This window comes from Anas platyrhynchos, chromosome 8 (assembly GCF_047663525.1).
Source record: "Anas platyrhynchos isolate ZD024472 breed Pekin duck chromosome 8, IASCAAS_PekinDuck_T2T, whole genome shotgun sequence".
Lineage (NCBI taxonomy): Eukaryota > Metazoa > Chordata > Aves > Anseriformes > Anatidae > Anas > Anas platyrhynchos.
In genome coordinates, this window is record NC_092594.1 from 13,996,475 (window position 1) to 14,020,676 (window position 24,202).

The 24,202-nt window shown below is 41.7% G+C and overlaps 1 protein-coding gene and 1 non-coding gene across 4 annotated transcripts; one reads left to right on the top strand and one right to left on the bottom strand.

The window, feature by feature from the left end:
- Nucleotides 1-24: 24 nt before the first annotated feature.
- On the bottom strand, nt 25-20,081 carry LOC106019440 (uncharacterized). Of its 3 annotated transcripts, XR_011810889.1 has the most exons (7): nt 18,415-20,081; nt 18,247-18,345; nt 7,353-7,495; nt 6,523-6,683; nt 4,183-4,315; nt 3,986-4,074; nt 25-1,563 (listed from the first exon to the last, which is right to left on the bottom strand). It is a non-coding gene; the product is annotated as an uncharacterized protein (transcript). The 3 variants fall into 3 exon arrangements; XR_011810890.1 differs by lacking the exon at nt 4,183-4,315 and having other exon boundaries at nt 18,415-20,079; XR_011810888.1 differs by lacking the exons at nt 4,183-4,315; nt 6,523-6,683 and having other exon boundaries at nt 31-1,563; nt 18,415-20,066.
- Nucleotides 12,572-23,796, top strand: ATP6V1G3 (ATPase H+ transporting V1 subunit G3). Its single transcript, XM_005027310.6, has 3 exons — nt 12,572-12,785; nt 20,098-20,198; nt 23,350-23,796. The coding sequence occupies exons 1-3, from the start codon at nt 12,704-12,706 to the stop codon at nt 23,521-23,523; spliced, it is 357 nt and encodes a 118-aa protein (XP_005027367.1). The 5' UTR covers nt 12,572-12,703; the 3' UTR covers nt 23,524-23,796.
- The last annotated feature ends 406 nt before the right edge of the window (nt 23,797-24,202 follow it).

Genomic DNA, 24,202 nt, shown 5'->3' on the forward strand with positions numbered 1-24,202 from the left:
TCAAGCATTTGGTGGGGAGGGGGAAGGAAGAAGGGGTAGAGTTACTTCCTAAAGGTTGGGGATTTTGTTGCTTGTTTTTTAATGGCTTCAAAAATATGAAGTTTACTTTTACCTTCCTCTCCTTAGTTTCCAGAAGTAACTATAAATGCATTTTAGTTATTTATTTATTTATTTTCTGCAAAGGAAAAGAAAATGAAAAAAAAAATGTAGGAGTAGATTTCAAACTATCAGAGGTTTTCTTTCTTATTAAGGTCCACAGGCTGGCCATAAAAATGTATTGTGGCATTAGATGTATTTGTTTGAAATACCTTATACTGAAATTCAAACAGTTCTTCAAGCAGAATTCCTAGCAAGAAGGATTTGTGACAGGGAAACTACAAGATTTACTTTGAAGAAAAAAAAAAAAAACGGGTGTTTAAGAGACCCACAAACCTTCAAAAGAACACCTCCTTCAAAAGGCCCCACCTCACAGCTATAAGGGATTTTTTCAGAAGTTAATGTATTTACATAAAGTGGAAAGACTTGCAAACAGTACAAGGCAATTACTGCAAATACTGCAGCAGTATTGAACAAAATGTTCCTGATTTTCATTGCTTTTTCAAAGAAATCAATTATTTCTTTCATCCACACTAAAACTATAGGCCAAATCCTGTACTTCTTACTAAAAGAGTTATTCTAGAGACCTCCTGCTGGTCTTCTATACAAAGAAAATGAATATGCCAATGAGGTGGAGAGAAAGAAAAGGAGATTGAAAATACAATCCATATGGAAAGAAAAATTGCATTTAAAATGCACCCAATAAACACAAAAGATCTACTACATTGTACTTGAGTAGCTTTGAATTTTGCACACTATTGTTGACATTTATATATTTATCTGTATGTATGTATATAAAGACACTTATATGCACATAAATACACACATGCTTCATTCTACATATAACCATGCAGATTAAAAAGCCTGCCCCTTCTTGTTTTTAGTATTAACACACTGGATCCTACATATTCTCTGGTATCATTAGCTAATAGCGCCCTGAATGTTCTCTGTGGTTTCTTATTCCTGCATATTTTAGATCAGCTTTGTGAACATACTAAAACTGTATTTCATGAAGAACAGTTTAGAAAAGATAAAAGATGCAGATAAGCAGAAGTGTCTAGTTAGGCAATTCAAAGTAATCATTGCATCTTATCTTTGGTTTACTTTTTTAAAAAAATCTACTTCTGGTTTATACATAAATACTTCTGCATCCCACATTTCATGTTTCTTATTATTTCTGGGCTTATCCCTAGAATGCTTCAGGAAGAGTCGGGGAGAGACCTTAAAATTTTTATTGCAGCAAGGAGAAGGACTGCTTTCATCAACCGGTGTACACACCAACAATCACACTTCCACTGAGGTTTCTTTCCTAATCTGTAACTGCCAGTAAGAACTAGAGGAAAAAAAAAAAAAAATCACACTGCCAACTATGGTACAGCAAGTGTCCAATCTTTCTGTATAGCAGCTCTGTAGATTTCATCAAGGGATTCTCTTCTCACTGCTGTAAGCATAGCAGTATCCTTCATCCTATGCACAATAACATATTTTGTATTTTAGTCCAGCAACATTTTCCAACGTGACAAGAACACTAAGAAGTAAGACAGTTACCCAACATCTGCATTCATTCCCACCTATCTCCTTTAGCAACCACAAAAGACAAATTTTAATCAGAAGTTAGATTCATTTTGAAAACTACCCTAAATAATTTAAGAATATTAATAATCATCAATTCCCAATAAATTAATTACATTACCTGAATGCTTCACATCATTTAAAGCCATGCTGCCTACTTGAAGGTTGAAAATATAAAAATACAAATTTTTTTCTTTACATCATACCCAACATATGCATTCTATGAAAAATCAAGGTTTTGTAATTGTGAATATCAACACAGTTAACAAGATAAATAAATAAAATAAAATTTCCTTATCATTCTCTGCATAATTAACAAGTTAGCTCTGAAATACTAGCAGGCTGAAGTGTTATTATTTCTTGTGGGCACTTGGATGGTGAATTCTGAAGACAGTTATGAATCAGTAACTGAAGTCAGCTTTCTGTTAATACCTAGAGCTTATAGATTTGCATACAGAGCTATAACTGAAGGCAGTCCATCAAGCATTTGCAAAATTGTGCATGAAGTTTGTTTGGGGTAACCCTAATGTTTGTTGTTTTGTTTTGTTTTTTCTTGCTTAGAACCTGGTCTCCCATAATTAGTACCACTCTTTTCATTTCTTCCCTTAAACTTCAATTTGCTCCATTGATTTTTTTAATAGAAAAACAGATATTTCCTATCTGAAATGGTGATTTCAAGATAAAAATATTTTCAGTTATTTTTTAATTTCCATAAGTATATATTTCTGATACCATTATTTTATCAATAATGATACCACAAATAATATACAGACAGCAGAGGAAGGTCAAGATACCACAGACTGTGAGGTGGAAGAAAAAAAAAAAGGCTTCCAAAACTCATCTTGTAATCCTGGCATATGATTTAAGATAACAGACCAATCTAATAACCAAGTTGTACAAAGAGAAAAAGATAAGGTAACATTGATGGAGACTTGAAAGATCATCAGCATTCAATGAGTACAGAGACCTCGGCACACCATGTTCAAACTTAGAAATTCTTTCCATTTTTATGGCATTTTGCTAAAAATCAGAAATAATTAAATGCGTAGCCACCTCTGGAATGAGGAGTCTATGAAGACAATTTTTACTTTGGGATTTCAAAAGTGAATCAAAGGTTTTTGTGTATGATTCTCCAGAGTGACCCTGACTGCCTTGTTTTCACCTAAATCATTCCATTCTTATGGGAGTTCCAAATATTTCTGCTTTTAAACATTCTTTTTAAATGTGAGGGCTTCCCCAAGTGCAGAGCCTACTGCCACTTACCTTCTACAAAAACCCTGTGCACTAAGAACTTGTGCAGTGACTGCAGTAAACACAAATCTTCCAACCATTTCCCAATAGTCAGGTATTTCTTTGTTCACATGTCAAGGCCTGCCACTTAAAGGTTTCTGTGACAGAGACTGTGATTTAGTAATATTATTGAAAACTACAGGCCTGAAAACATTTCACTGAACTCTGATTTCACGGGAGGAAATACAGCCTCTCAGGCCCTTCCACTTTCCCATATGGATGCTAGTGCAAACCACAGAACGCTACCTCTAGGAAGGATTTAAAAACTAAATGTATGAAGCAGTTTTCCAACTTTATGTCCTTTAAACAAACACCAGAAATGATTCATTACAGCCATGTGGATACACTGCTTGTTCCCTACTGCTGCCTGCAGCTGTTACACAATGTGAAAGACATTGCTCTGTACAGAAAAGGACTGGGCCATCTCTGCATCCTCTCTAGACTAGGATACAGACAGCCTATCCATAGACCATGTGGATGAGGTCCGGTCATGCCATAGTGCCCATGGTTTTAGTTTCCAAGGATTAAGGATGCCTTTTTGCTGCACCACTATTCTGCTTCTTCAGAGCTCAACCAAAGTTCTGACAGACAATGAACTAAAATATCTTTCACCCTCAAATGCTGGTAGGGTTCAGGACTCTCAAATCATGTTCCTGCACAGAACTGTGAAGGTTTCCCTTGCAAAATTATTTTTCAAGTCTTTATTAAAAAAAAAAAAAATAAAAAAAAATGTCCCTATCAAAGAATCTGTGTTAAGATGGTATTAAGATTCTTGAGACCAATACCAACACAAAATACCTCTGGCCATAGGTTTATTTTCACACAAGCCTTTGGTTTCTTGGTATAAGGCTATCAGATACTGTCTGGGGAGGGGAAATGTTTCCACAACTAAGTCATCCCTTTATTTTTTTAATCTGCAAGCTTCAAAACATCTAAAATTTGTCGAGAGGAAGTCAAAGTTACTGTAAAGCATCAGGTTTCTGAACGTCTTACCGTCAGCTCTCCTCCCACCCTGTAATTCACATACCTATTGACACAACTTTCTACACTTCAGAGCCTTGTTATTTCTTCAGTATCATCAATGCTGAAAGAGCAAGTGTTCCACAAGCTGCAGAACTGCAAAAACAGAAGTGTGAGACGGTCAGAAGAAAACACCAATATCAAAGATATTACAATGACAGTAGTAATTAGTAGTGCACCATTACAGGGAAATGAGTGCTATACCTGTAATGCTTCAAAGCATAATAATGCTTGTTCCTTGTTTTTTTCCTGAAGTACGTAGGACATAATGTGCACATTATGAAAAGTATGTCAGATCTGTTGCTACTAGAGTCAGCTTGCACAGCATCCAAAGAGACTGAAAATTAACATAACAGTTATTTGATGCACAGGTGAGTGCTTTCCTTTCCCCCCCCTAACTGCTGCAGTTCACAAGAAGAAAGTCCTGCGTTTTCATCACCATGCTCTCTCTCTCTCTCTCTCTCTCTCTGTCTTTTCCTGGTGGGATTCATGAAAACATGGCTGCACATGCCAGTGAAAGAGCTGGCAGTGCTGCATGCATGTGCATGCAGAAGGCTGTCCAAAGGAGGTTCTGAGCACACGGCTCTGGACAGCCAGCTCTGAGCAGAGAACAGCTGATAGCTACAACATGCAGGTGCTGCTCTCTCTATTATCACAAGTTCCAGTCATCTTTGTTCTGTAGGCAAGAAGGAGTAGAGTGGCCAGAAGGAGGTAAAAAAAATAATTTCAGAGAGTACCAATACATTGGCATAAGGTGTTCATCCCTACCTGGAAAAAGAGGAGAAGTAACAAGGACAGCTGAACTGCTCTAATATTTTGAATTCTAGGACACATATCTACGGTCACCTCTGCTATTAAGAGGAGGAGCTCAGGTGGCTTGGAAGGAAAGGATCCAGTGGGGCACGTTGACAGAATAAAAGCTATTACATTTTAGGCCTTTACTGAAGAATTTCAATGGATTTAATTTAATTTCAAGAGGGTTTTGAAAGCCAATATTGTGTAGCCTTTCATCCATAGTTATAAGCATGAAGCTTCCTCTTTTTTTTTAATGCATCTTTTGAGGTTTTTCAAAGCAATGGATTTTCTTTTGAAACCTCTCCTATTATAGCCTGTGCGATGCTCTATGAGAAAGGGTTTAATCCACACTGCTTCTGCTGTTCCCCCATAGTGTCAAAAAAGAGCAATGCAAATATTCACAGTATTATCAGACAGATACAGAGAATAGTTTTCTGCTTTCGTAATAGTCTAATTATATTTTTTGTCCAGTAGAGAAAGATCCATCCACTTTCCCTCATGACTTTGAGCCAGCACACATCTCTGGTCAGAACATTCCCCTTTGAAACACCGCGTGTTACCAGAAATCCCGTGGTTCTCCGCAGCGCCTGAAAATGCTGGCTATGAGTCAACAAGGAACTCCCAAAATGTTCCTCCTGCACAATACTTTGCTCCTCCTCGTTCTTTGCACCTTCCAGGTGAAGTCTGACCCACAAAACCTGTCTGCAAAACTACAGAAACACAGAGCCAGCTTCTCCACACAGGAGCTCCGACAGACATGTATGAGGAGCTCTTCCATGGCAGCCCCTGCTATTAAATGCAGAATTCCTACCTGAAAAGAACCTTTCCAGCACAACAACGCACATCATCTTTGACCGGTCTCTGGATCATGACCATCTCATGTGAAGGATGGGTCTCAAGAAACGCTGGGCCAAAAGCTGAATTTAGAGGCCAGTCTCACCCTTCCTCTGTAGAGGCGTTATGAGGGCCCCAGCTTCTCTGAAGCTGTCTCCTGCCAGCTGCAGCCTCCTTTCCCAATCCCACGGCCTCAGAACAGGCCCCTAACCCCCATCTTGCTCCCTCAGCTCAGGTTTTGCTCCCCGGGCTTTACAGCTCCTGTACCAACAAACAAGCAGCTCTAGGAATCCGAAGCTCTCTGACAGAGCCCTGGCCTTTCTGAAGGACCTGTCGTCTCCTGCATTGCACTGAGAGCAAATAATCTGCACGTTGGCCTTTGGATCCACTGACGACGGCTTCCTTCTATGCACAAGGCCTCGCAATCCACACACAAAGCTGCTTTTCTGTAAGCTTGAAACATCACCTAGTTCTAGTTTTCTGATTGCAGCTCCCGTGTTTTTTTTCTTCACAAGTTCTGCATTTGCATTTCCATCTTAAAAGATACTACGTATAAAGCAACACTTCAAAAAATGATGCTACTGGATTAGAAACAAACTGCTTGATGATGCATTGTGCCGGAGCCTAAAATATTCACCAGAACTGGATTGCAGAAAATAATCTGATGTGATTTTTACAGTGCCAGTCCTGAAAATATAAATGAAAAACACAAAACAAACAACCACCAAAAAAAAAAAAAACACCAACCCCCCCCTCCCCCCCACAAAAAAAACACACCTTGTATCAGTAGTCTTAGATGCATGCCCTTACCAGTTAAAGCAGCAAAATTCCTCACTGCATTTTGCAGCAAGGAAAACAAAGTGTGTGGCACACAGACCTTTTGCGTTGCTCACATTTTTAACTTTCTGCACTCACCAGCATAAATCATCCAACTTTTAAAGAAGTCTGACACTTGGAGCCAGGACTTGTTCAACATGCTGTAACTGCTTAGTTTAGCTGAGCTCTGAAATTACTTGCAAGTGAAGTGTTTGGAAAAAAAGCAAAACTAATGGTGATTTTTGACCTTTTCTCCAAGTCTGTAAAGGGGAAAAATGAAATACATAAAACATACAAAGATCCTCACCAGCAGAATAACTTTCTGTGAAGCAAAACTCAAACCCCTGTACGTTACCACAGAACTGAAGAAAAAAAATCAAGTTTACTGCATCATGCTTTGACGAGAATAGTCCTTCCCCAAAGATGAAGAACTGACTGACATGCAAGACTTGCTATTCTCAAAGTCACATGAGAAATAAGAGACATGCAGAATAAAAATACCGGAGACATGATGTAAAGTGGTGAATAGGCTAAAATTAGTTCACATTTTCTTTTTTCTTTTTTCTTTTTTTTTTTTTTTTTTTTTTTTATGAAGAGAGTGTAAGGTTTTATTATTATTATTAAACTGAAAACCTTGGAAAGCATGGAAAGGTGAAAAATGGAGATTTTAAATCTAAATGTACAAACACATGCATGTGAACCTATACTTGTACCAGCATAACTGCACGCATCCATTTCTCCTTCCAGGAACGCTAATTCAAAGGCAGTTGTTATAAAAATAATGAGAAAAATACCACCACATCTCCCTCATAAAAAAAACATGAGGAATAACATCAGGAAATTTTATAATGACTAGGCAATGTCTATTCTGGTCTCAAAGACAGATTGCCAATATTCAGCATTTTTCCACCCCAGGTTTTGTGCCTTACCTTTCCAAATGTTCACTTGCTTTATGAAGACTAAAAATAAAGGCTTCTTTCTTCTTATTGTAGTGTTAATATTTTCACTTGAAGAATGGGAATACTTCTTATTCCTTCTATTCATTTTCAGTTTAAGCTGGTATTACTCAAAGCTGGAATGAAATACAATGAGATGACTGAGTATAAAATTAAAGTTTTATAGTCAAAGGTCAGCAAATTGGTTAAACGTCCTTTGAGTTATAGAAGCAGCAGCAGCATATAAGTACAGGACAGCAGATTACAAGTTCAGCTTCTCTAGGCTGCAAGCAAAGCTGAATTATTTACTTTGTGATGTCTCTGTTGAGCTCAGTAAATCTAATTCTAGACAGCATTGAAATTTTTTGATACACTACAGTCACTTTCTTCAAGTGAATGTAGAACTGTGACATGGATGCAAGTTGTTGATTAGCTTACACAGTTAAAAATATATTTTCATGACCCCCCACTTCCCCTCTACTCCAAGCCTGCCTGTACAAGTGCACTGATTAGGCTGCAAACCTCTTTGGAAAAGCAGCACTGCTATAAAGTCATCAAGAGGATGTGGTAAGAGAAGAGGCATGCTCTCTGTGCCAAAGGGTGCGTAAAAAAATAGTGGAGAACAGCACTAGGAAAGGGGGTGGGGGGAAAGGAGGAACACATTATTTGAAGCTGGGTCTGACTGGGAGTTATTTTTTTCCTAGCAGCCTGCACATTGCTGTGTTTTGGATTTGTGGCCAAACCAGTGTTGATAACACACCTAGTGCTTGCAGGGTGTCAAGGCTTCCTCTGCTGCTCACTCTGCCCCCACAAGGAGCAAGCTGAAGGGGGTAGGAGGCTGAGAGGGGACCCAGCTGGGACAGCGGGCCCCAAATGACCCAAGGGTACTTTATGCCATGTAACACAAGGCTCAGCAATGAAACCGGGGCACTGCTCTGTCCACAGTAGCCATGGCTCTGAGGCTAGATAGCAATCGCCTTGTGGGAAGTGGTGACTGATTTGTCTTCCCATCACCTGGGTTTTGTTCTTTGCTTTTTCTTTTTTTTTTTTTCTTTCTTCCTCTCCTCGTGCCTCACTTTTTCAACTGTCTTTACTTTGACCCACAAGTTTTCTCACTTTTGCTCGTTCAGTTCGCTCCCCATCCTGCTCTGGGGGAGGGCTTAGCTGCTGGCTAGGGTGAGCACACCATACACTGAGAATAGGAAGTAATCACAATCATACTGATAGTCAAGTTATAAATTAACCTGGACATTTTGAAGACTATATTTTCTTTTTCCTTTTTTTTTTTTTTTTTAAGTTCACTGTACCTGAATAATCACATGACTAACAGAAAATGCAGACATTTCTCTTCAATGTCCTCCTTGCAGTTAGAGACATTTTTAGAAAAAAATAATTAAATAGTTAACACTGTTGTTCTCTGAATGCTGAACCAGCTACAGAAGTAAGCATAACTGCTCATATCTAGACTGCACAGGCCAAATTTAGGAAGAACTGTGTGCTGGTTTACAGGTGGACACTCAACATAGGGCACGCAGGCTGCCATGAAGCGGGGTCTGTGTCAATAGACTTGGCCAGCAGTCAATGAGCTTGCCCAGACTCTATGGCAGCAACCTGCTTCTGGCAGTTCATTAATAGTTATTCCTCTTTGCTTACCTATTTGTTCCTCTGCTGTTCAGGCCTCTGGGAGAAACTCAGGCTGCTGAAGTCAACTGCACTAACAGAGCAAGAACATCACTGGTAGGAACTGCTGGAGCAAGAATCCCAGGTTACAGCTATAATCACCCCTTCCACACCAAGTTCAAAATTATTTTTCCTCAGATATAGTTGTCTGATTGTGACAGAAAAGGGCATGATTTTGAGAGGCATGTGATGGTCGTCAATGCATACAGTTTAAGTTATGTGCAAAGCCTTTTAAAGTCTATTTGATGCGGATGCTGAGAGAAGCAGCAGACCTGCGTGCCGTGGCAGAGCTCAGTCCATTTGAAGGTGCTCCATTTGTAGAGGAGCGGCCCTCACTGCGGTGTAGGAAGCTACGTAGGTGTGCACAGTGCCTTTCCGTCCTGAGGCCTTTCTAGAGCAGCGAAACGCAAGGCACGCATGCTGACACACAAAAGCTTCTGCGGCAGCTGTCCTGCCTGGCGCGCCGCTGATTTAACGCTTTCTCCTTGAACCAGTGCCGCTGCTTTGAAGCCGCAGCCCGAACAAAGCGCACTGCTTGGTAGTCACAGCAGCTCTATCTAGAAAAAACGTTTTTTATAATTTAAAAAAAATGATTACAAAATGTGTGTGCTTACAGAAATGCAGCCACAGAGACGATGCATGGGAGACGTTCAGCTGAAACGTTTCAGCGCAAGCTGCCTGCCGCCGCCCTACATAGAGGACAGCCTCTGCACACAAACCACAAGAAAAGGAGGCCAGCGGCCTCCACTGCTTCGACTGCTCGGTGGTAGCTGCACTGAAACGTTGCTACTTTCATGCTAAGTGAACTCAATCTGAACAACAGCAAGTGGCCCCTTTCCAAATAAAATAATAGGAACTGCCTGGGGTGAGTTACCCCACTGGCCCTGACCTCCCCAGCGCAGGCAGCAGACTGCAGCTGCGCGGCTCAGCCTGCACCAGAACCGCCTGGCTTCAAGTGCCTCTGCTGGCTGAGCTGAGGATGAGCAGCGGGATCCCTGCAGGGGCTCTCGTCCTCTGCAAGACCCTTCAATTTCCAGCTCCGCAGTTTCGCTCTGGGCAGCGCGAACGGCAGAGCTGTGCCTGTCCTCCCGTCCTGGTGGTGGCAAGAACCAGGGAAGGCTCTGAACACTCTGGGCATGAGACAGCTGGAGGAGATGCTGAGAAGGAAAGGGAGGCGTCTTAGAGAGAAACCTCTCTGCCCTGTCTCCCTCTGCTAACACCTCTCCTCCCATCACCAGTCATCCCATCAGCTTCTCTTCTCTAATTAAATGAGTTTGGAGCTGACTTGGAAAGAAAGCCAGTGACTGCAGCACAGAAACGTTACTCACTTGCTTGGTGATGAAGTAGGAGCCTGTTTGGTCAGTCAGTGGCTTAACTTACTTTATTTTAATGAATTATCCTAGAAGTGGGATACAGAGAGGTGCCATGTCAAAACAGCCTGACATCATCACCAGACAAGCTTCAAAATGAGTTCCAAGTGGCAGCATTTGTGTGGAGCCTCACACACCGCGTAGCAGCCCCAGCCAAAGTAAACCACCTTCTCCCCCCGTAAGGAGCCGTCCCAGTACCCCACGTCAGGAGCGATGCCAGGGCGGCGTGCCACCGTGCGCTGCCCCCGCCCGCTCACACGGAGCCAAGACCTGAAAACTGACTACAAGGCAAGTTATAAACTGAGAGTCTTTGATTCAGAAAAAAAAAAAAAAAAAAGAAAAGCATGGAAATACATGAGTGTGACATCTGCAGCTCATACGATCTGCTTGAGAAATATATGAATTTTTGAACTGTGGAGTAACTTAGTAATCAGTTCAAGGGTGTGCCATTTTTCCATAAAAATCCATCACATAGAACTATTTTCTGTGAAATATTAAAATTAGCAGGTTGTAAATAACAAAATCTAGATCATTACTGGGGTCCAGGTAACATAATTACAGCACTGAGACCTGCTCTGAGGAATCGACATGCTCCACCCCTGACACGTCCAGAGGCTCCAAAGCAACCCCGTTTGCCAGCAGGTTCGGTACAGGGCTGGGAGCGCAGGGATTTGCCTGACAAGACCCTTTGCCTTGAATGTGCTCCTGGTGGCTGTGACAGGCCTGACGACATCTCTGCTCTGCTTCCTATTAAATTTTTAAGTAACTTGCTTTCAAGTTCTGAGCCCAAGTTTCCTGCCCCAAGTAAACCAAGTATCTGTGCTTTTTTTTCTCTTTTTACTTTCGTTTTCTACTTCTGCTTTTCTTTGCCGGTCAGCAGGCTTGGAGCTCAGCCCCAGCAGCACACCAGGCTTCCCAGCCCTGCAGCTTGCCCTTTTTCTGTGCAACTGATCAGCACTTCCTTTTCTATTTCTAAATAAAATAAACTTGAAAGCTATGCCTTAAAACCCGCTAAAAATAGTGCCATGTCTGCTCTCTTGCAGCTAGAGCTGTTCCCTGATGTCAGTGCTAGGCAGGGGGAGGCATCTCGCAGTTTCTGGATGAAGGAAGAAGCCCGGCAAGTAACACACTGTAAGAAGGGAGCATCTTGCTGAGACTGAGCCTGGCTGGAATTTGACTCCACAATATCACAGATCAGAAAACAAACTAACTTCTCAAAGCCTTAGTACTACTCTTATTCTGCATGCAGCTGAAGGCAGCATTAGGGCAAGAGGTTTCTGCCCCCATTCTCCCTCAAGCCCGCAGCCACTAGGAGGAAAAAAGCCTTCGTACCAGCAACACGCGTTTCCTCACAAGGGGCAGGTAAGAGCCCTGCAGCAAGCAAACAGGACATCACAGCTTGCTTGATCTATTCTCATCCCAATTTTTGACATGTTCCCCTCCCGTGTAATGCCCAAAGTACCTTTGTCAGTGAGATTTATTTTATTTTTTAGGATTCAAGCTGATCGTGCTGCTCATTTGCAGTGGCACGCAAGACACGCGCCCACCCTAGGGAACAGGATGTGCACCTACACCACGCACACGCTTGTTTGACCACTGCACACGTTAGCAGGGCTTGAGGGGAAGCCCTAGACCAAGAGCTGCACCATCCCGGAGCCTGGGGCTTAGCGCTGACTCCCACGGCTATCACTCACCACACTCAGCTGCCTCGTGGGAGATTACAGCTTGGAGCACACCTCTTCCACCACACGCTTATTGTAACTGTAGTCCCTGATTAAAAAAAAAAAAAAAATACCTTCAAGTAACACCAAACAAAAGCCTACAACCAGTTCGGTGTGTTCAATCAAAACAGTTCATGGACTGCCCGAGTCTGATTCCTCATGTTACGGGAAGTTTTATTAAAAGCAAGTTTCAAGAAACAAAATTATGTGTTTCCCCAGCGCCTCTCACAAGGTTAACCACATTCTGCTTCAGCATTAGAAGATTTTTAAAAATCCCAGTAAAACTACAAGCCACTTGGAGCGTTATTCTCCTCTTCCCCAACGTGTTCATGGGACGCTTCGGTGACCCTGAGGAGGAGGGAGCGTCCCTGTGAGCCCAGCCACTGCATTTCTCTGGTTCCACCAGCAGCCCTTTGTGCCCAGCAGCAATCCGGACAGAGCAGGCTGGTTTGGTGCAATCTGGAAGGCTGTTGTAATAACCGACAGACCGAAAACACAGGGAAGGGTTTGGCAGCTGTATAAAGCTCCCCCGAGCTCCAGTCCCCGCAGAAGGGCACCAGCCCCAGCAACCAGCATGACCAGCCAGTCTCAGGGAATCCAGCAGCTTCTGCAGGCAGAAAAACGTGCCAAGGACAAGCTGGAGGAAGCCAAAAAAAGTAAGCATCTGGCCTGTTTTTACTGTCTTTTTCTACTGTAAGCTCTTCAGAAATACAGCGGCTCATGCAAAACCGGCATTATTTCATCTGTACGCAGCACAGATGGGCTGCTTCTATTCTTTTTCTGTGCCACTTTCCTCCCACTCGCATCAGTGCCGTGCCCTGACGGCAGTCAGGCATTTATCCCAGCCTTTGGTGCACGGCTTGCTCCAAATCGTGTGCACACATGTGCTTGTGTGTGCGTGCATGCACGTGCCTCTTCACACTGAACAAGGTTTTCTTTGTTATGTTCGTCCTGTCAGCTAGATTTATTACTGCTTTTTCTCAATGCCAATAATGTCATTACATCCTTCTTTAGGCATTTAAACGAGAAACCTGCACACCTCTGGCTGCCAGCTCTGGAGAACCAGACTCCAAACTCTGTATTTCTCTTTACATAATATTTTCAGTGTTCCTCTTTACTTATGAAAACCAGTAACTTGCCTTTTAATCTCAGCTGGGCTTCAAAAAGAAATACATGGAAACAAATGGAGACTTCAGAGTAATAATAATAGTAAAAGCCACAGCACAATCCCAAGAAATGTCAGGACTGTGGTCATTGCTGTAAGTCTTATTATAAGCAATCACTGAGTGATCAAATGGTAATTTTAAAATAAACATCTTTTTTTGCTGAATGCCTAATGCCCAGTGTAAAGTATGTGTAGATACCCAAGAATAATAAATTCAACCTTTTTTATTCTAGTCAAATCTAAGCGAATAGTAGTAACAACAAATAAGAAAAGGAAATTAACATCCCAATAAAATGGGAAAAAATGTAGCTGAATCTGCTAATGATCTAAATAAAAGAAACAATTCATCTGTCAGTCTTCCTGTTATATATTTCCTTCATTTTCTGCATTTCTCTCTCATTGACTTAATACAAAATAGTCACCGTAATGTCTCCTGAGCGTAGATACCGACCACACAAGTCACTGGCCTGCATTAGCCATGAAATGTTAACGCTGTTTCATGGAGAGATCTTGATTTAGAAACCAGCAGCAGGAAACGTCATCCTCTGAACTCAACTAAAACGCATGAAGATATCACGTGCTGCAGGAGACTATGATGAAAGATTTTGTTTTTAAGGCAGAAATAGAAGCTAGAGAAAAACTATTTGTCTAGTTTGTGTATCTCTTCTAGTACAAATCAGCATTGCTGTGTGCTCACTATTTGTGTAACATGTTAATTTGTACAGCAGCACACAGAAAATGAGCAGAAAAGCAACACCCCTTTCCTAAGCATCCAGCCACTGCCTGCACCTTGTAGCCATGCAAAAGCAGAGGAAGAACATTTTTCCATCTTCATAACACAGAAGACTCACAAAAAGAGGGTGTTTGGGGGCGCTGCTCCTAGCTTGAGAGCAAGGAATTATTAGGGAGGGATTCAGCCTTTATGCAGCCAGCTGAGGTGCTCTCAATGGGATGTTGCCTCTCTTCTTATGTAGGGCAAAGGAAACAAATGTTTCCCCAGAGCAAGAAGCAAGAAAGCCCATGATCTGGGAAGGCACAGCCTCGTGGAGGGAATGGGTGTTAGGTCTGAACAGGGACTGCAGAATCAGGCCTTTAGCTATGATAGCTTGATGCTGCTCACCTTATTTTATTTTTCAAATCCAAAAAATGTCACTTCAGCTTTTTCTGAAACAGACGGTTTAAAAAAAGGTTTAAAAGTTTAATAAATTAAGAAACCCCCAAATGCAAACTATCGTAATAACACAAATGATGACTGCTAATGAGAGCATCTTGCTGAATCCGGGCACGAGCTCCAGCTGCACTTACTCTGCTCTGCTGGCGAGCACACTCCTGTCCCCACCTCAGCCCCACGCACAGCAGGCGTGAGAGGCACAGGGCTTCCTGCAGGTGACCCCTCTCCCAGCCCCTGAGCCAGCAGCCTGAACTGAGCCACTGCCTGCGCCTACCAGCGCTGCAGTGCTGAGGTAGAACTTACTCAGTAGCTCCAGAAAACCAACTATTAAAAACTCTGTCATCAGTAAAAACAGTACAACTATTTTATCGGTATGATTTTCTTCTCTATTCCTTGCCTCTGCTCTCACACATCAGACTGATCCCAGCGTACCGGGGGTTTTCCTTGTCCTTCACCTCAGTGTTTCACAGCAGTGTCACTGTGCCACCTGACAGACCTAAACCAGCATGGCTTAAATAACTTGGGACAGGGACAAAAAGGGTTGTTACAGCCAAAGTCTGTTGTGGCCAGCATAATTTCAGCAGCTTCTTCCCCAGAGTGATTCTGTAGTTGAGTCAACGTAAGGTATTGCCTCGTTTGTTTCAGACAGAGTACAGAATCTAAAACAAAAGGCAGTGCATGGCTATCCACTGTCACAGGTGAACCAGCACACACAGTGTGGAGGAACGAGGCGAGGCGATGCTGCTTCACTCAGCAAACAGCAGCCCAGACCCACCCCGTACCAGTTCAGATCAGCAGCCCCTGCTCAGGGCTGGGCACACACGGCTCTGGGCTGCAGGTGAAAGCGCTGAACCTGCCCCGCCGAGCTGTAAGCATGACCTCTGCTGTCACTGCAAACAGCCCTCGAGCAGCAGCACCGTCCCAGTGCGTCAGGTTTTTCTATTTACCTTGTAACGTGAGAAGGAAGAACGGCAGGTCGTTCGTGGGACACAACCAGGAAAAGGCATTTTCAAGGAAATGTGATTACCAAAACTCTCCTTATGCAAAACCTGCAGTGTTTACAGCTGATATGCACATCACCAGATCAAAAGGTAGCATGGACACGCCTAATGCTGTATATAAACACATCATGGGCCTCCTTACTGACACACGCAGCTGCTGCAATGCAAAATCCACTTTGCACAACTGGAAAATCGACACCAGAATTCTATTTATCTTCATAAAGTGAAGCGGAAGTGTGGTGCTACAGCTCTTCTGTGCATGCCTTTTCACACCTCTTGCTCAATGCCCTTTATCTGGCCTTGCAATATTCTTTATCGTATCACGGGCTGATGTCATTTACACCTGGCCATTTATTAATAGCTTGTTGGTAAATGCACTTGTGCAAGGCTGAAGCTACCAAATTGATTAAACATGAAAAGAGCCTGCATTTCTCTGTCCTTGTGTACACTGCACTGCTTTGTCTATCATTTTGTCTTTAAGCATAATTTGGATCCCAGAAATAGCTTCACATTATCAGAGCCAAGATGTCGATTCCTGAAAATCCTTCTGGGTAAAACAAGGGAAACAAATGTAACGTGAACACTGGGTTTAGCAAAACTTGGTTTCCTATAGATTTTTTTTTTTTATATATTTTGGCTTGAATTTCTAGTTTCTAATGAAAGTGAAAGCTCAGATGAAAACTTTCAGGAAGTCAGGTTAGAAAACAACTATTAAGCAAAATAAGATACATATAAATAAAAGAATTGCATCAATTACATCCATCACACTCACTTGGCTAACATCCAGGATATATTTTAACTAGCAAAAAAGCTATACATACACTGATCAGCTGTTTCTATTGTATTTTCATTAATATTGCAAACGTCTGCCCAAAATGAGCATTCCTAAATCCCATTTAGCAACGTAGCACTCTTAAAAACAACAGAAACGGTCCTATTTAAAGAAAAATGTCATTAAATTTTGGCAACTTATGCATATGACATTATTTCTGTGCAGAAATTTAGCTAGAAACCTAGATGTTCTGTTTGAAAACAGCAAGCCAATTTTAGCAACTCTGTTCTAGGAATGTAAGATAACTTCGTGTTTAAGCAAATTAGAATGCAAAATTTTCAGAAATATTCTCTTGCGAGACCTTAAAAAAAATAGTAACAAAACTGAGCATTTTGAACTTAACCTGAGCTAGTTCATTAACATCAGAGCAATACCTACAAAGAATGTTACCTTTCTCCAGGCTAATAATGCTTTTCCACAGGTTAGATAAGACAATATCTAGTACAGGGCTGACTTGCTCCAGAGAGTAAAATGATTAAGATTAGTCCAGTTCGATGTGATTCTAGAAGCTCCTGACTGTCCCCTTCCCTCCTGCTCAGCTACCATACCCCTGGACAGGAAACCTGGGCAGCACAGCTGCTTTGCTGCTCCTAATATTCAAGCACAGGAAGAAAAGACAAGCAGGCAATAGTAAACCTGGCCCTTGGGGCAAAAGTTTCCTCAAACATGGAGTTTTCCACACCTCTTCTTTTTAGTCCTGGAGTAAATCTCTCAGGGTCACATTGTTTTGCCCATCCTCCTGTATTTCTAGCCCTCTTTTTGTATGATCTTGGCTGAATTTCAGTGCTCTGCTACCTGTAAGGACATAAGCTTTAATTTCAGCTCAGCTCTTTGATACAGAGAATCCTGTCCAGAAGATCAGTAAGACTTTGAAAAGGCAATCCCTTATTGCACAACTAAGGTAGCAGACAAGTGGTTAATAACAGACTGATTAATTAATTTTGGTTTGCCTCTAGTGAAACAGCAGGTTAAGCTCTAGTTTCTGCTTAACTTAATCAGGTGCAGCATATGCACGATCGCATATGTTGGCAGTTGCTGATTCTGTCCACAACGTTGTTGAACTAGCAGTAATTTACTCACAGCTTTTCCACTTAATTAAATAGGAAGCAGCAGGTTCCTGCTGTGCCAATCCTAAAGGCACCGTGGAAAAAAAAGAAATGGTTGCCACCCTACAGTGACACCCTATGTATTGTGCTTACTCCAGTGCACTGTCAAGATGTGACACGTATGTGTATACATACTTTTTGTTCACTAGCTGCTTTGTGAGAGGCAGATGAACTGTTGTTTTACAGCTAATCCCTTTCTATTGTGTGCATTTAAAATGGATTTATTTATCTATCCTGTGGCCAAATATGCAACATATTTACTACAGATGGACCCCCAGATGGAATTTGAAATTAAAATCCCACTGATTTTGAAATAATGTAATTTGCTATAGAGACCCAGTTCTTCAGCTGGTGAAGTTGGCAGAGCTTCTTTGTAGTCACTCCCTCCAATTACAGCTCCAAAGAATCTCCTCCCGGCTCCTTCTCTCAAGGAAAACTCTGTAAAAGGCCGGTCAGCTCTAAATTTGGAGATGAGAATAAGAACAACTTCAAAACATGAACCTAAACCTCATTTTGAACTTCGGTGTCCAGACTGATGTCAGGCTTTTACATGTATCAGTCAGTTCACGCATACTGGTCCCAAGACTTCATACAGCAAGAGACAGAAGCTGAGGGAATCAGCTTTCATCAAACAAATACAAACTTTGGGAAGGTGTGTGCTAGGTTTCAACCTGCATCAGTGCCCCCTGTACAAATTAGATTGCCTTGGTGGCAGGAGCACTCGGAGACATGCAATAAACTACACAAAAGAACACTCCCCACTGGTGAACTGTCAGTAAATCTGTTGAGCTCCCCACCATACTCCTCCTTGCTGTAAAATGCTGTACACGACCACCTCTCACCTCTCCTCAGGTCCCACAGTCAGTACATCCACAAAAGTCAATGGTCCAGGAACCAACACTTCAAATGGAAATTCCTGTTTCAGGCATCCCTCAGCTGATCTGCAAATAATAGCTTTAGAAGGGGCCACCAGCTGCATGTGTAATTTACTACAGGATCAGGAATTTTACCTGGGATTTTGTTGAATCACAGAGGTATCACCAGCAAGCGTCTTCCTCACAAATTCGGCTTTGCTGTTGTGCCCTGCCCAGGGGAAGGGGAATACCCCACGTCACACCTGAGAAGGCTTCAGAAGCCCAGTACAGGTGTAGCCCATCTGATACAGCAGCATGGAAAAACAAATCAAAACTACTAATGCTCCTCTCCCTAGCTTCGTTGGAGAATACTGTTTAGGATTTCAGAAAAGGTACAACTTTCTGAAAGTATTCATGTTGCTCAGTGACATCAAGTAAGTGGTTCCAATAAATAAATAAACAGATAAATATCAGGGTGCTTCATGCACCAAATTGAGGTGCCTTTTTCAGTTGTCCAGTCTTTGTGCTCTCATTCTGGTGATGTCCTAATTTACACAACTAAGCAATAGCTTTTTTAGCCTCTGGAGCCCTTTCCCCTGGTGAGGGAGCAGGAACATCCCAAAGTTCAGGTTGTACAGAGGAAAGAGACCAACAACACAAATCAGCATCAGCCCAGCAGCCTCAAATACAACATATCAACATCCAACGCAAGGGTTTTACAGCTAGTGACTTTTTCCTCACAAAGGAGCAGAGCCCTGGGAAGATCCACGTGCCTTACTGAGTTTCTGTAAAGCAGGCAGGCAGGTGCATCTCCGTGGGGCGGTCACAGCATGTTCAGTACTTGCTTCATGTAAGAACTTCAGTATTGCATGCCCATCAATCCTTCTGCTTTTATCCTTTGCATAACATCCCCGCGAGACCCAGGATGTACTCGGGCCTGGTTCTGCAATGATTTACATGGGTTTAATTTTACATACCCTTAGGATTTTACCTAAGACAAAGTAACTATTATCAGTGCACAAAACAAAGTTGGCAAACACAACCCTTTCCAGAAAGAAGAGTTTAATTTCCACTACAGCCTAAAATGCCACTTCCATAAGGATGCAAGATCACCATCCTTTTAAAAATAAAATTATGCATATATAAAATCACTTTCATATTTTTTACACGTTAGTAGAAATAATACCATCAGCTTCCTTTTTCTCTTAATCATTCACCTCTGCGTTTAGCAGATGTTAGGGAAAAAGGGTGGGGGAGAAGAGGACAGAGCCTGAAGGTTGCAACTCAGTTTGGTAGTGGTTAAGATGTACCTCGCAGCATGCTGGAAATCTGCCAGCTCTAAACAGCATCCAGTTGGTGCAGGATGAAGGGATCCTGGCAGCCAATCAATACAGAAAAACTTACAGAATAACGTCTTTTCCAATCACTGACAACTAAAATCTGTTATCTGGCTGCTACTATTGCTGATGAAGGAAAGATAGATATTTATTTAAACACAAAGCTGTGATAAAAAAAAAAAAAATCATTTCTGTTATGAGAAAATGCATAGTTGCAAAAAGACTTGTGTTGTTAGCAAACCAACACGCTTTTCATGTTGATGCCCAGGGAGCTGGGCTCAGAAGATGTGTGCTGGTGAGACGGGCTCTCAGGCACAAAGTGCCCTACGAGCTCACTTGGCCCCTCTGACAATCCCAGGCAGATAGCACCGCTGTTCACTTTGCTCACAGCTTCGTCCAGGAAACTTCCACACCAGGTAGAAATACCTCTGATCTTGAGCAATTCACCTCTTGAGATGAAGTGACACCTGCAAAGTAAATCCTTGTTTCTCCTCTCCATTAGGAAAGGGAAAGAGGCTGAAGCAGGCCAAAGAAGAAGCCATTGCTGAGATAGACCACTACCGGCTGCAGAGGGAGAAGGAGTTTAGGAATAAGCAAACAAATGTAAGTAAGAAACGTGCATGGCCTTTTTTTGTCAGTATGCTCACTAGTAGAACAAATTGCTTCAAACAGCTTTACCTGGACACTTTCCACAACCTAACGTGACCACACTGATTGAACCCAGCTGTCACACAGGCATCTCCTGTGACGTGCAGATGCTTCATTTGGGCTTTTTCACTGGCATGGAATGCATTTGTACCTGGTACTGTAGATTTTAACACTAAAATTGTCTAGATTCTGTATTTGGTTCACACTTGCCCTTTTGAAGACGTTAACTCCCTCAAGTAAAATGCCTTCAGGTTCTCCTTCAATTCCAGACAGATCTTGATTCTGCCCTGAAACTGGAGGTTGAAATAAGGTGGATGTTTCAGTAATAGTGACGATTTAAAATCCTTCTTTCTATTTCTGTTCCACTTTAGCTTTTTGTCTGCATACAACACTGCACCTCTGGTGAAATCAAATCATCCAAGCCTTGGGGTTTTTCCTATCTTCATAGTAAAAGTGGTCTGGATAATATTTTCCTATTTGAATTGCAGTTCATTTTATACATTTATGCCATCTTGCTGTCTTCCCTAGTATTTTCATAAAGATTCACAAACCGTTCTCTTTTACTTGGTGACCTCCCTCTTATATTTTTGTTCTTGTGTTGTTTTGTTTTTACTGCCAAAAAAAAAAGCCAAGGAGGGCAAATGAAAACTGCTTTATAAACCTGCTATTTCAGTCACACTTCACATAAGACATTCTCCAGCAGAGATCATAAGCCTTAAGGATATACGTACGCAGTCTCCAACAAACACTGTCAGCCACCAGCCACACCATCACACTGCCAGGCCAGGTGGTGTTGTCTCAAACATAAAATATCAGATTTTTACTGATACTAAAATAAAGTAAAAATACGCCTACAATTTATTCACCTTTTCAGTCAAAACGAACTTCTCACTTTAGGTCGGGAATAGCAGAAGAGAAAAAAGCCCTTCTTTGGTGTGAATTGAATTTTTTCATCCCAAACAAAGCTGCAAGAAAAGGCCACTGTTTGTCAACTGAGCGCGTTACACAAACAGGCCAGAGCAGACATTGCTCCTCAAATGGCAGCACGCGGCTATCTGTACCCATCACTGCAGTCCTCCCTCATGTTCCCTGACCCCCTTGTGTCGAACATTTATCTACCCCAGACAAATGTCATCGTTATTTACCTGTGCCTGGAAGGCAGGCAGGAGTTCCAGCTAAGCCAGTGAGGTCTGATACCCACTTCACTTTGCTGGTTCAGGTGTCCAGGCACAAACACATGTTCCTTCTCATCCTTCTGTGTTGCCATATCCTTGCTTGGGTAACTTCTCTCATACCACAAGAAGTTCCACTTCAGTCCGGAACAAACAATGGCAACAAAAACAATGATTAATTTGAAGTTAGAGACAACTAGAAAGATTTTTTTTAACATATAAAATTTAAGCCCAGAGCTCAAGCTGATTTTGATAGTGCTCATAGTGTTTGTATTTGGGGTCTAAGGTCACTGAACTCTGGAGATGTGAACCCTGGCTCCGAATTTGTGGTTTGTGTAACGTGTAATGTTTTGCCAACTTTGGAATGACACTAACATTAGACCAGTATAGGCAAGATAAGGGACAGGCCTTCAAGGTCAGCAGAAATCACAGACTAAGCAGAACGTTGCCTGCATGCTGACAAGAAAAAGATCTTCAAAATCAGAAGCAGAAAAAAAGGAGAAAGAAATAAAGGAAGGAAGAAAGGAGAGTAAGAATTGATCTCAGATTACGATATTAGCACGGTCCAGGAGAGCAAGTTCCCAGTCTACAGAGGCTCTTCTTCAGATTAGAACGCTCTCCTTGAGGTTTTGCGAAAGTATTTAGTAGCTGGATAACACGCAACCATCTGGGACCTTTGGAAAGTTATTTTGCCCAGTGGAAAAAAAATCAACTTCATAAATCCAGTTTAAGCTGTACAATCCTTCCCACATGAGGCCCTTACAACTTGTCTAAAAGCTAAAATAAAATGCCAGCTAAAAATAGTTACTATAGAAAACAATCTTCTTTTCCCAGTGTTTACTATTGTGTCTACATCCTGTATATCTTCCAAATCATAAAATGTTTTACATCTGGAGTGCAGACAAACTTCATACTACGTTGCCAGGTACAGATAATTGCAAAGGTGATTTGTGCAAAAGGAGATCTTCATTCAGCTGCTTTTCCTTCTCTCAAGGACTAAGTTGGGCTGAAATCACATGGAAAATAAAGCTAACGACGCCTCCCTTTGTTTGTGGTCAGCCTCTAGGTACCCCACTACCCCCACAGGTTAGTTCAGCTGCTAGTCCCTGCCAGAAAACTGTGGCAGGAATAAGAAGGATACGTTATTTATTCCTTTCTTACTTTGTGTGCAGAAACGTCTTCTGCTCTCCTCCATGGAATTCTCTGGCTGAAAACAAATTTCTCTCTTGCTATCTGAAGGACTTTTCCACAAGGGAAGAATGCAAGGGATGTTGGAGCAATGGGGGAGGAAGGAACAAAGCCACGGATTTGGAACGTGTGCATCTGTTTACAACATAACCTTGCTAAAATGTTCAGCAAGTCTAGAGTCAATTAAATTCTAAGCGAATGTCCTGATACTAACTGTGCCAGAAGCTGTCTGGTATTTTGCCAGATAAGAAAATGTAACATTAAAAGACCTTGTCTGAGGCCTGTTGAGGGTTATACATCAGTAGCTGCTGAAGACTCTTCAAATACTCTGAAACTCTAATTATGCATTTTCAGGAAGGCTTTCCCATGTTTTGCTCCTTAGCGGTGCTCACATTTATTCTCAGTGAGGCCAAATGAAGCACACTAGTGCTAAAACTTAGTTGACTAGTCATTAAAATAGAAAACAAATTAAAATGAATGGTATAAAAGACAAAACATGTACAATGTTGTTCCCACAGCAAGCTAGGAAACTTGCATTTCATGGGGAGATACCCATTGCTAATGAGCATATGAAAGAGTTCCCTCGAATCCTGTTTCTATGTGTACGGTTCAACCTAGATCACACCCTTACTGTTAGAAAACACTGTGACATGTTTGCATTGTGTTTATGCTAGATGATAAAGAGAAGTACAATAAACATGGTCATATACAATGCCTTTTTTGCTTAGAGGGCTTCTGCTTTTCAGGTAATGGGCTCCCAAGGTGACCTCTCTGCTAAAATAGAAGAGCAAACAAAGGAAACCATCCAAAAACTCACCAGCAGCTACCACAAGAACAAGGAGAGCATGATGAAAAAGCTTTTGAACATGATATACGACATCAACCCTGAAGTCCACCCAAACTTCCGACAAGCAGCTTAAGATCAGCTATGTGCTGGGGAAAGACGTTTGTAAGAAGTTGGCTTCTTTCTTGATAACCATAGATATTTGCTCCTTTATTGTTTCTGTATTTGTGAGAGAAAGAACACTAAAGCCAAAAGTGCACAGTTCCAGAAAGGTTTTTGATGTGACAAGAATTATACAGGGTTTCACAAGCATTTGTTGGAATATTGTTTTTTCCTGGTGGTAGTTAAGCCCCTGTCATTTGAACGAGGGCAAGTCAATAACTGCAGAATAAATAATTATTTGACACCAGCAGCTTTTCAGTGGGAGTCTTTCTTTCTTTTTCTCATATAATATGTTCTGTACTAGATGTGTTGTTGCATAAAGTCTGTTTATCCCATTCTTTAGTGTACTTCAAGTCATGTGAAATAGAACCCCACAAAAATAAAAAATAAAGCATTTCTGTTCTCCTTGTGACGCATGGAGCAGCCAGATTACGGAATATATAGGAACTGCCACTTTTGGTCAGAAAGAAGAGGTCAAAACACTGTCAGCTGTTTAATCCTAATTTGAAGCAATATATAGCTGACTTGTACACAATCATGTTCAAAAGCCATACTCCAAGTATCATCCTATTGTTTAAATACATCACAAGCTTTGCATAGCTTTTTTAAGGCTGAAAAGTGAGAGCAGGAGTAATCATTATGTGTAACATCGC